Source organism: Staurois parvus, unplaced genomic scaffold (genome assembly GCF_062004578.1).
Source record: "Staurois parvus isolate SC_StPar_1 unplaced genomic scaffold, SC_StPar_1.0 ptg002198l, whole genome shotgun sequence".
NCBI lineage: Eukaryota > Metazoa > Chordata > Amphibia > Anura > Ranidae > Staurois > Staurois parvus.
The window spans coordinates 218,965-231,541 of record NW_028319994.1 but is presented as its reverse complement, the minus strand read 5'-3'; the positions used below and the strand labels follow the sequence as shown (position 1 = coordinate 231,541).

General features: G+C 46.1%; 1 protein-coding gene across 1 annotated transcript in view; it reads left to right on the top strand.

The window, feature by feature from the left end:
* The first annotated feature begins 3,188 nt into the window (after nucleotides 1-3,188).
* LOC149431624 (killer cell lectin-like receptor subfamily G member 1) overlaps nucleotides 3,189-12,577 on the top strand; it is an 88,803-nt gene continuing 79,414 nt past the window's right edge. Inside the window, exons 1-3 of the mRNA XM_089665461.1 lie at nucleotides 3,189-3,533; nucleotides 5,752-5,805; nucleotides 11,091-11,147. Of these exons, the coding sequence (XP_089521587.1) occupies nucleotides 5,757-5,805; nucleotides 11,091-11,147 (106 nt within the window). The 5' untranslated portion in view covers nucleotides 3,189-3,533; nucleotides 5,752-5,756. The remainder of the gene's footprint in view (nucleotides 3,534-5,751; nucleotides 5,806-11,090; nucleotides 11,148-12,577) is intronic.

Genomic DNA, 12,577 nt, shown 5'->3' with positions numbered 1-12,577 from the left:
GACCGGATATAGTGAATGCAGGGTCCGGGGAGAGCGGATATAGTGAATGCAGGGTCCGGGGAGAGCGGATATAGTGAATGCAGGGTCCGGGGAGAGCAGATATAGTGAATGCAGGGTCCGGGGAGAGCGGATATAGTGAATGCAGGGTCCGGGGAGAGTGGATATAGTGAATGCAGGGTCCGAGGAGACCGGATATAGTGAATGCAGGGTCCGGGAAGACCGGATATAGTGAATGCAGGGTCCGGGAAGACCAGATATAGTGAATGCAGGGTCCGGAGAGACCGGATATTATGAATGCAGGGTCCGGGGAGAGCGGATATAGTGAATGCAGGGTCCGGGGAGAGCGGATATAGTGAATGCAGGGTCCGGGGAGAGTGGATATAGTGAATGCAGGGTCCGAGGAGACCGGATATAGTGAATGCAGGGTCCGGGAAGACCGGATATAGTGAATGCAGGGTCCGGGAAGACCAGATATAGTGAATGCAGGGTCCGGAGAGACCGGATATTATGAATGCAGGGTCCGGGGAGAGCGGATATAGTGAATGCAGGGTCCGGGGAGAGCGGATATAGTGAATGCAGGCTCCGGGGAGAGCGGATATAGTGAATGCAGGCTCCGGGGAGACCAGATATAGTGAATGCAGGGTCCGGAGAGAGCGGATATAGTGAATGCAGGCTCCGGGGAGAGCGGATATAGTGAATGCAGGCTCCGGGGAGAGCGGATATAGTGAATGCAGGCTCCGGGGAGAGCGGATATAGTGAATGCAGGCTCCGGGGAGAGCGGATATAGTGAATGCAGGCTCCGGGGAGAGCGGATATAGTGAATGCAGGCTCCGGGGAGAGCGGATATAGTGAATGCAGGCTCCGGGGAGAGCGGATATAGTGAATGCAGGCTCCGGGGAGAGCGGATATAGTGAATGCAGGCTCCGGGGAGAGCGGATATAGTGAATGCAGGGTCCGGGGAGAGCGGATATAGTGAATGCAGGGTCCGGAGAGACCAGATATAGTGAATGCAGGGTCCGGGGAGAGCGGATATAGTGAATGCAGGGTCCGGGGAGACCAGATATAGTGAATGCAGGGTCCGGAGAGACCAGATATAGTGAATGCAGGGTCCGGGGAGAGCAGATATAGTGAATGCAGGGTCCGGGGAAAGTGGATATAGTGAATGCAGGGTCTGGGGAGACCAGATATTATGAATGCAGGGTCCGGGGAGAGCGGATATAGTGAATGCAGGGTCCGGGGAGAGCGGATATAGTGAATGTAGGGTCCGGGGAGAGCGGATATAGTGAATGCAGGGTCCGGGGAGAGCGGATATAGTGAATGCAGGGTCCGGGGAGAGCGGATATAGTGAATGCAGGGTCCGGGGAGAGCGGATATAGTGAATGCAGGGTCCGGGGAGAGCGGATATAGTGAATGCAGGGTCCGGGGAGAGCGGATATAGTGAATGCAGGGTCCGGGGAGAGCGGATATAGTGAATGCGGGGTCCGGGGAGAGCGGATATAGTGAATGCGGGGTCCGGGGAGAGCGGATATAGTGAATGCGGGGTCCGGGGAGAGCGGATATAGTGAATGTGGGGTCCGGGGAGAGGGGATATAGTGAATGTGGGGTCCGGGGAGAGGGGATATAGTGAATGTGGGGTCCGGGGAGAGGGGATATAGTGAATGTGGGGTCCGGGGAGAGATGATATAGTGAATGCAGGGTTCGGGGAGAGCGGATATAGTGAATGCAGGGTCCGGGGAGAGCGGATATAGTGAATGCAGGGTCCGGGGAGAGCGGATATAGTGAATGCAGGGTCCGGGGAGAGCGGATATAGTGAATGCAGGGTCCGGGGAGAGCAGATATAGTGAATGCAGGGTCCGGGGAGAGGGGATATAGTGAATGTGGGGTCCGGGGAGAGGGGATATAGTGAATGTGGGGTCCGGGGAGAGATGATATAGTGAATGCAGGGTTCGGGGAGACCGGATATAGTGAATGCAGGGTCTGGGGTTTAGTAACTCTTTAAGTGTTTAGGGTTCCAAGACATCATTTTTTCTATTGAGCTTGATGGAGAAACTAAGCAGTTGAAGTTATTTCCCTTAGAAAACCCATAAGAATGTTATTATTTCAGCTTTTTGGTAGATGCTTTTACAATCTCTTCTAACTCTAATGTATTTTTAAACTCCAACGACATGCTGTGTCTCTGCAGCAATGAAGTAAACCTATCTGCCTGCTGGCAGTCTTCTTTAAAATGTACACCGAACTGCACATGTGCATCTCAGTTTACATTCCGGCACAGCACTTGGGTGTCAGAATAACTGAACAACTGCACATGCATGAGAGTGATGCCATACCACACCTTTCAAGATGGCCAAAGACCAGCACCCAGAAGAAACCAGAAAGAAGATGCCGGAGTCGGCGAGGTAAGTATTGCAAACTTTAGTTCCACTTAAAATTCAATATCTAGGCATGACTAAGCGTGGCTTTATGGAGCACATTACTTATTGTGGGTCTATATCAGTCTGTGGCGGACTATACCTTCATGAGTTATTGCTAAACACTATCAACATAATTTTTTCTGAATACAGGTGTACCTTGGTTTATGAATTTAATGCGTTCTCCGGGACATTTCATATTGCGAAACATTTGTAAACCAAAATGCGGTTTCCCATAGGAATGCACTGAAAACCAATTAATCCGTTCCAGAGGTCAGAAAAAAGTAACAAAAAAAGTCACTGTCACACTAGGTCAGTGCCAATTTTTAAAATGCAATTACCTCTTTTTTTTTCACTATAGCTCACAGAATCAACTGTCACTTCCTCCCCCCAAGCTAAAAGAAAGAATGTTTCCATTTAGTTTATTTCCCTGAGTTAAAAGAAACAATGTTTCCTTTTAGTTTCTTAAAAGAAACAAACTTTCCATTAGCTCCGGTGAAAGTGACAGCTAATTCTGTGAGCTATAGTGAAGAAAAAAAAAAGCCGGCTGTTAGGGCCTGGACTTGAACCTGGGACTTCTACTGTGTCAGGCAGTAACTCTTCTCACTAAGCTACCTAGGATGCTGGACAGCACTCTGCCTCATCTATTGGATAATCCTGCTCTTGAACTTTGAACTGCTTGCTCCTCCCATGAACTTCCTATATAAGCCATGTCCTTGGACTTCCTCCTTGCCAGATTATTGTGCCTTTCCAGCCAATATCCCACTACTGTTCCTGCTGCTGTCTACACCTCCACTACTGATCTTTGGCTTGTTCCTGACCACGATTTTGTCTCATCCTAACGTACTACGATTGATCTGCTACCATTTGTGACCGACCCTTGGCTTGTGACCGACTCTGCTTTTGTCTGATCCCTAACCTGTTGATCCGCTATTGGTTCCCAGTCTGCTCATTCCCTGGTGGGGTGATCCTGAGATCTGCGACCTGGTATTAACACGCAGCTCAATCCATCTCCACCATTAGGAGCTCTGGTGAATACCAGTTAATACTTAGACCCCGCACCTCAGGTGAGCCTGCGTCATTCCCAGGGAGGATCCGCTGGTGTACCTATACTGCTGGTTTCAGGTAAGCCTTTTACTGCTATAGCAACTGTTCTCTGAACCTGACCTTACACCGTGACACCGGGAATTGCATTTAAAAATTGGCACCAACATACACTTAGTGAAAAAATCATAAACCAAAACGCGGTTTTTCGTAGGAATGCACTGAAAACCAATTAATCCATTCCAGAGGTCAGAAAAAAGTTTTAAAAAGTTGCTGTCACGCTAGGTCAGTACCGGTTTTTAAATGCAATTACCTGGTTTTTTTTTTCTTCACTAAAGCTCACAGAATCAACTTTCACTTTCCCCCCTCCAGCTAAAAGAAAGAGAGTTTCCTTTTAGTTTATTTCCCCGAGTTAAAAGAAACAAAGTTTTCATTAGCTCCAGGGAAAGTGACAGCTAATTCTGTGAGCTATAGTAAAGAAAAAAAAAGAGCCGGAAATTGCATTTAAAAATTGGCATTGACATACACTTCGTATTGTGAAAAAAATTAGTAAAAAAACAGTAAACCAAGGCATTATTTTCAATGGATTTTCATTCGTAAACCAAAAATTATGTTAACCGAGTCGTTCGTAAGCTGAGGTACGCCTGTACAAATCTTCTGTTTCAGCGTTTCTGTGCCTTTGTGTATTATTGTTGAATCCTAAAATTACTTTCATACGGTGTTGCCATGACCTGTCAAAATATATATATATTTTTTTTTAATAAAAATTCCTGTATGAGGGCAATTCAGTACTAAGGCCCCTTGGCGTCTAGCTGTAGCGCACCCCTCTAGGCGTTTCAGTGTGCCCCCACTGCCTGCAGCCTGTCAAAGTCTGCACCGAGTGGTAATCACATACATTTCAGGCCCTGTGCATTCAGGGGCGAATTGTATTCCAAGCATGTGTCCTTCAACACACAGGGTCCTAAATGTGAGTACCACTCGGTATACCAGTCTTGTGTGCACCAACCTACCATAGAGACTTTGACAGGCTACAGGCAACAGGGCTGGATGCTGCACTAAAATGCTGAGAGGAAGCACTGCACATAAATGACTCCGTGTTCAAGGGGCCTAAAACTGTAAAAAACAGACACGCGGACTGTCAATAAAGAAGTGACCATCAACAGCAATGGTCCAGATTGATTACATGCTGACCCCCAAGACAGACTTTTCACCGTCTCCTTCACCTGATCACCCTGTCTTCTTTTTTCAGTCTGAAAACCCCCAACAACTGTAAATTAAATTGCTAGCAATACATACACCCTGGGCTGTGGATAAGGGGGTACCACCAGTCCTCCTGTATGGGGCCCAGGTCAGCAGGGGGGCCCAGACAGCTGGGTGAATCTAATGCGGACAGGGAGGGTGATCAGCACAGTGTGGGGGGACAATTACTAGAACCGATCCCCTGTATGGTTCTCTCTGCAGCAACTGAAAGTTAACTTCTTCTCCTCTCCCTCCCTCTGGTTTCAGCTACTGCAGAGAGAGCCCTACAGGGGATCGGTTCCAGAAACTGCCCCTTTCCCGAATGAATGCAGTAAGTGATCTGTACTGATCACTCACTGTGTTCATTCATAACTGAAGTATAGTAAACTGTTTTGTTTTTTTTTTTGGGGGGGGCTGCCAGGTTGGCTTTATGGGGCCCTGTGACCTCTGTCAGCAGAATGCGCAATTTTCATTCAAAGTGTGAGAGCGCTGAAAGCTGAAAATTGGCCTGGACTGGTAGGGGGTAAAAGTGCCCGGTAGGCAAGGGGTTAAGAGTGACTGAGCAGAAGGAGGAAGGAGAGTTTGGGTTAAAGATGGAGAAGTGAAGGTTGAGGAGCAGGAGCCTGGGAGGGGGCCCAGAAGGGAAAGGGCTCACCTACAGGCAGAGAGGAAAGCACTGCACATAAATGAATCCATGTGCAAGGGGCCTAAAACTTTAAAAAGCAGACACACGGGCTGTCAGTAAATAAGTGACCATCTACAGCAATGGCCCTGATGGATTATATGCTGACCCCCAAGACAGACTTTTCACCGTCTCCTTCACCTGATCACACTGTCTCCAGTTTTCAGTCTGGAAACCCCCAACAGTTGTAAAATACATTGCTAGCAATACATACACCATAAATACTTGTCAACAAATGGGCTCTTTTTGTTTTATCATCTTCTGTTCCACAAGTTTATGTTGTACACAAGCAACATGAATGTACTGTACAATTGTAAACATGATAAATCCTACAAAATAATCTGTCTTTCTATTAAGTTTCTTTTATTTGTTTTATAGAAGACATGGAGGAACTAAAGAAACAGCTTTGCGTGAACATCCATGAGGGAGCAGGTACATCATTTTATCTACGGCCCATTAAACGGTCACCAAGTAGTGAATAATTGTCAATACAATAGAAAATGAAAATCCACACACTTCTCGTCCAGACCACTTCTAAGATCTCTATTGAAAACAGTGGACAAATGGACAAAGCGCTTACACAGGCTGACTTCTCTGACTCATGGGGGGGGGGGGGGGGGGGTTACAAAACACAGACTGTGTACTTTGCAGTGCAGTTGCTCCAGAGTTTAGTAAATGAAGGAGAGCTCTGCTGACTTCCATCATCCAATCATATGCCCGCAAAAATACTGTTTTTTTTCTATTTATTTCCCTTGCCTCTGATTGGGTATTCTTTGCAAAGTGAAGCTTCACCTCATGTACTAAGCTCTCGAGCAACTGCACCTGCAGAGTGCACAGTCTATTTGCCTTTGTTAAATCAGCCCAATTTTGTCCCCTAGTGGGGCTTAGTCACAGGGTCAGTGGAGGAAATGTCATTAAATGTAAAATGATGTCTCACTAAACTGCACACATTTAGTTGTCATAGTTCACAAAAACATAAAAAGTGCTTGTGGGCGGGTACCTTTTGCCGTGAATGTGCTCATCAATGTCCGGGACCAGGCGGGTAGCGCGGTCATGTGAGAATCAAACATTAAGGCGGCTCCCCAACTTAGAGTGTCGCTGTGTGCAGTAATAAATGTACTGTACAGGGAATAGGTTTAACAGATTACATGCTAAATAGTTACTTCTTTGACTTTGCAGTGACAACCACATTTCTTAATAAAGCCATACCCCTTAGAAATATGCCCCACCTTGGCTGCTTTCTGGTTTGGGCCTTACTGAAAGGTGGCAACCATGTGTAGCACCCTCCTAACTAGCTAGGGGGAGCTAGAGTCAATTTATAGTTCGGAGGGCTGAGTAGCAGCCTGGGTGTAATAATCAGCTGGGTGAAATTTAGGTCAGGGCTGAGAGACTCTGCAGAGAAGTTCCCTGACAACTCCCCCTTTGGAGGAGTCTCTAGAACTCAGTGGGTGGGAGTGAGGAGGAGCTGGATTGCACTTTTGAGGGAATCCAAGAACTTCTGGCCAATTCCCAATAGGAGGTTTGGCATGGGGCCAGAACAGCCCTTAACCACTTTACAGCCACGTTATAGCCAAAAGACATCTACAGCGCGGTTGTCCAGTTCTGGGAAGGCGTCATGACGTCCTCCCAGAACACGCCCCTGTCAGTGATTGCTGTGTTCTATGGACACTACTGATCAAACGACTAGGTAAAAGGCCAATCACAGCTTCCTTTTACCGTGTGATCAGCTGCGTCCAATGTCACAGAAGATCACAAAGTAAATACAGTTACCGGTTATCAGCAGCACTTTCTTCACGCTGTCACAGAGCAGATCTACACTGATAATCAGGGCACTGATGATCAGTACCCTCATCATCAGTGCCCAATAGTGCCACCCATCAGGCTGCCCACCAGTTGCACCCATTAGTGCTGCCTATCAGTGTAGCCCATTAATGCCACCAGTCAGTGCTGTCAGTCAGTGCCACCAGTCTATGCCACTCATCAGTGCCTATCCGTGCCTATCATTGCAGCATTATCAGTGCCTCCTCATCAATGCCTACCAGTGCTGCCTCATCAGTGCCACCTCATCAGTGCCACCTATCAGTGCCCATCTGTGCAACCTATCAGTACAGTCTCATCAACGCACATCAGTGAAGGAGAAAAATTACCTTTTTGCTAAATATTCTAATAGAAACAAAGAACAACTTTTTTTTCAAATTTTTTACTCTTTTTTTTTTTTTTTTTTTTGTTTATAGTGCAAAAAATAAAAAGCCCAGTGGCAATTAAATACCACTAAAAGAAAGCTCTATTTATGTGAAAAAAATGATAAAAATGTCATATATGTACAGTGTTGCATGACTGCGCAATTGTCAAAGTGCAACAGCACTGATAGCTGAAAATTGGCCTGGGCAGGAAGGGGGGTGAAAGTGCCCGGCAAGGGGTTAAAAGTGACTGAGCAGAAGGAGGAAGGAGGGTTTGGGTTATGGGGGATGAATTACTATATGGGGGATGAATTACTATACGGGGGATGAATTACTATATGGGGGATGAATTACTATGGGGGGTGAATTACTATGGGGGATGAATTACTATATGGGGGATGAATTAATATGGGGGATGAATTACTATATGGGGGATGAATTACTATATGGGGGATGAATTACTATATGGGGGATGAATTAATATGGGAGATGAATTACTATGGGGGATGAATTACTATACGGGGGATGAATTACAATGGGGGATGAATTACTATAGGGGGGATGAATTACTATGGGGGATGAATTACTATATGGGGGATGAATTACTATATGGGGGATGAATTACTATATGGGGGATGAATTACTATATGGGGGATGAATTACTATATGGGGGATGAATTACTATGGGGGATGAATTACTATGGGGGATGAATTACTATATGGGGGATGAATTACTATATGGAGGATTAATTACTATGCTTACTATGGGGGAATATTACTATACTTACTATGGGGGAATATTACTATACTTACTGTGGATGACACATACACATCATTCATCTACTCTTGGTCCGGCCCCCAGGTCCAATATATGAACCCATTGCGGCCCTCAAGTCAAAAAGTTTGCCCACCCCTGGTCTAGATTGATTGCATGCTGACCCCCAGCACAGCCTTTTCACCGTCTCCTTCACCTGATCACACTGTCTCCTTTTTCCAGTCTGGAAACCCCCAACAATTGTAAATTACATTGCTAGCAATACATACACCCTGGGCCGTGGATAAGGGGGTACCCCCAGTCCTCCTGTATGGGGCCCAGACGGCTGGGTGAATCGGATGTGGGCAGGGAGCATGATCAGCACAGTGTGGGGGACAATTCCTGGAACCGATCTCCTGTATGGTTCTCTCTGCAACAGCTGAAAGCTGGCTTCTTCTCCTCTCCCTCCCGCTTTCAGGGAGAGCCATACAGGGGATCGGTTACAGTAATTGCCCCTTCCTGAATGAACATAGTAAGTGATCGGTACTGATCACTCACTGTGTTCATTCATAACTGAAGTATAGTAAACTGTTTTTGTTTTTTGTCTTTTTGGGGGGGGCTGCCAGGTTAGCTGTATGGGGCCCCGTGATCTCTGTCAGCACCCCGGCATACACCATAAACATCCATGAGAGACAAGCAGGTACACCATTTTATCTACTGCCCATATAACGGTCACCAAGTAGTGAATAATTGTCAATAGAAAATGAAAAGCCACACACTTCTAGTCCAGACCACTTCTAAGATCTCTATTGAAAAGAGTGGACAAATGGACAAAGCGCTTACACGGGCTGACTTCTGACTCATTGGGGGGGTTACAAAACACAGACTGTGCACTTTGCAGTGCAGTTGCTCCAGAGTTTAGTAAATTAGGGGAAGCTCTGCTGACTTCCATGATCCAATCATGTGCCTGCAAAAATATTGTTTTTTTTTTCTTTTTATTTCCCTTGCCTCTGATTGGGTATTCTTTGCAAAATGACCTCATGTACTAAGCTCTCAAACAAATACACCTGCAGAGTGCACAGTCTATTTGCCTTTGTTAAATCAGCCCAGTTTTGTCCCCTAGTGGGGCTTAGTCACAGGGACAGTGGAGGAAATGTCATTAAATGTAAAATGATGTCTCACTAAACTGCACACATTTAGTTGTCATAGTTCACAAAAACATACTCTGCAGAGAAGTTCCCTGACATCTCCCCCTTTGGAGGAGTCTCTAGAACTCAGTGGGTGGGAGTGAGGAGGAGCTGGATTGCACTTTTGAGGGAATCCAAGAACTTCTGGCCAATTCCCAATAGGAGGTTTGGTATGGGGCCAGGGCAGCCCTTAACCACTTTACAGCCACGTTATAGCCGAAAGACATCTACAGCGCGGTTGTCCAGTTCTGGGAAGGCGTCATACGGCGTCCTCCCAGAACGTGCCCCTGTCAGTGATCGCTGTGTTCTATGGACACTACTGATCAAACGACTAGGTAAAAGACCAATCACAGCTTCCTTTTACCGTGTGATCAGCTGCGTCCAATGTCACAACAGATCACAAAGTAAATATAGTTACCGGTTATCAGCAGCACTTTCCTCACGCTGTCACAGAGCAGATCTACACTGATAATCAGGGCACTGATGATCAGTACCCTCATCATCAGTGCCCAATAGTGCCATCCATCAGTGCCCGGCAGCTCCCACACATCAGGCTGCCCACCAGTGCCGCCTATTAGTGCAGCCCGTCAGTCCTGTCAGTCAGTGCCACCAGTCTGAGCCGCTCATCAGTGCCCATCATTGCTGCATATCAGTGCAGCATTATCAGTGCCTCCTCATCAATGCCTACCAGTGCTGCCTGATCAGTGCCACCTCATCTGTACAGCCTATGAGTGCTGCCTATCTGTGCCACCTCATCAGTGCCCATCAGTGCTGCCTATCAGTGCAGCCTCATCAATGCACATCAGTGAAGGAGAAAATTACCTTTTTGCTACATTTTCTAATAGAAACAAAGAAACATTTTTCAAATTTTTTACTGTTTTTTTTTTGTTTCTAGTGCAAAAAATAAAAACCACAGTTTAAAATACCACTAAAAGAAAGCCCTATTTGTGTGAAAAAAATGATAAAAATATCATATGGGTACAGTGTTGCATGACTGCGCAATTTTCATTCAAAGTGTGAGAGCGCTGATAGCTGAAAATTGGCCTGGACTGGAAGGGGGTAAAAGTGCCCGGTAGGCAAAGGGTTAAGAGTGACTGAGCAGAAGGAGGAAGGAGAGTTTGGGTTAAAGATGGAGAAGTGATGGTTGAGGAGCAGGAGCCTGGGAGGGGGCCCAGAAGGGAAGGGGCTCACCTACAGGCAGAGAGGAAAGCACTGCACAGAAATTACTCCATGTGCAAGGGGCCTAAAACTTCAAAAAGCAGACACGTGGGCTGTCAGTAAATAAGTGACCATCAACAGCAATGGTCCAGATTGATTATATGCTGACCCCCAAGACAGACTTTTCACCGTCTCCTTCACCTGATCACACTGTCTCCAGTTTTCAGTCTGGAAACCCCCAATAGTTGTAAAATACATTGCTAGCAATACATACACCATAAATACTGGTCAACAAATGGGCTCTTTTTGTTTTGTCATCTTCCGTTCTACAAGTTTATGTTGTACACAAGCAACATGAATGTACTGTACAATTGTAAACATGATAAATCCTACAAAATAATCTGTCTTTCTATTAAGTTTCTTTTATTTGTTTTATAGAAGACATGGAGGAACTAAAGAAACAGCTTTGCGTGAACATCCATGAGGGACAAGCAGGTACATCATTTTATCTACTGCCCATATAACGGCCACCAAGTAGTGAATAATTGTCAATAGAAAATGAAAAGCCACACACTTCTCGTCCAGACCACTTCTAAGATCTCTATTGAAAAGAGTGGACAAATGGACAAAGCGCTTACACGGGCTGACTTCTGACTCATTGGGGGGGGGGGGGGGTTACAAAACACAGACTGTGCACTTTGCAGTGCAGTTGCTCCAGAGTTTAGTAAATTAGGGGAAGCTCTGCTGACTTCCATCATCCAATCATGTGCCTGCAAAAATACTGTTTTTTTTTTCTATTTATTTCCCTTGCCTCTGATTGGGTATTCTTTGCAAAATGACCTCATGTATTAAGCTCTCGAGCAACTGCACCTGCAGAGTGCACAGTCTATTTGCCTTTGTTAAATCAGCCCAATTTTGTCCCCTAGTGGGGCTTAGTCACAGGGACAGTGGAGGAAATGTCATTAAATGTAAAATGATGCCTCACTAAACTGCACACATTTAGTTGTCATAGTTCACAAAAACATAAAAAGTGCGTGTGGGCGAGTACCTTTTGCCGTGAATGTGCTCATCAATGTCCGGGACCAGGCGGGTAGCGCGGTCATGTGAGAATCAAACATTAAGGCGGCTCTCCAACTTAGAGTGTTGCTGTGTGCAGTAATAAATGTACTGTACAGGAAATAGGTTTAACAGATTACATGCTAAATAGTTACTTCTTTGACTTTGCAGTGACAACCACATTTCTTAATAAAGCCATACCCCTTAGAAATATGCCCCACCTTGGCTGCTTTCTGGTTTGGGCCTTACTGAAAGGTGGCAACCATGTGTAGCACCCTCCTAGATAGCTAGGGGGAGCTAGAGTCAATTTATAGTTCGGAGGGCTGAGTAGCAGCCTGGGTGTAATAATCAGCTGGGTTAAATTTATGTCAGGGCTGAGAGACTCTGCAGAGAAGTTCCCTGACAACTCCCCCTTTGGAGGAGTCTCTAGAACTCAGTGGGTGGGAGTGAGGAGGAGCTGGATTGCACTCTAGAGGGAATCCAAGAACTTCTGGCCAATTCCCAACAGGAGGTCTGGCATGGGGCCAGGGCAGCCCTTAACCACTTTACAGCCACGTTATAGCCGAAAGACATCTACAGCGCGGTTGTCCAGTTCTGGGAAGGCGTCATGACGTCCTCCCAGAACGCGCCCCTGTCAGTGATCGCTGTGTTCTATGGACACAACTGATCAAACGACTAGGTAAAAGACCAATCACAAATTTTTTTTACGATGTGATCAGCTGTGTCCAAAGTTACAGCAGATCACAAAGTAAATACAGTTACCGGTTATCAGCAGCACTTTCCTCACGCTGTCACAGAGCAGATCTGCACTGATAATCAGGGCACTGATGATCAGTACCCTCATCATCAGTGCCCAGCAGTGCCACCCA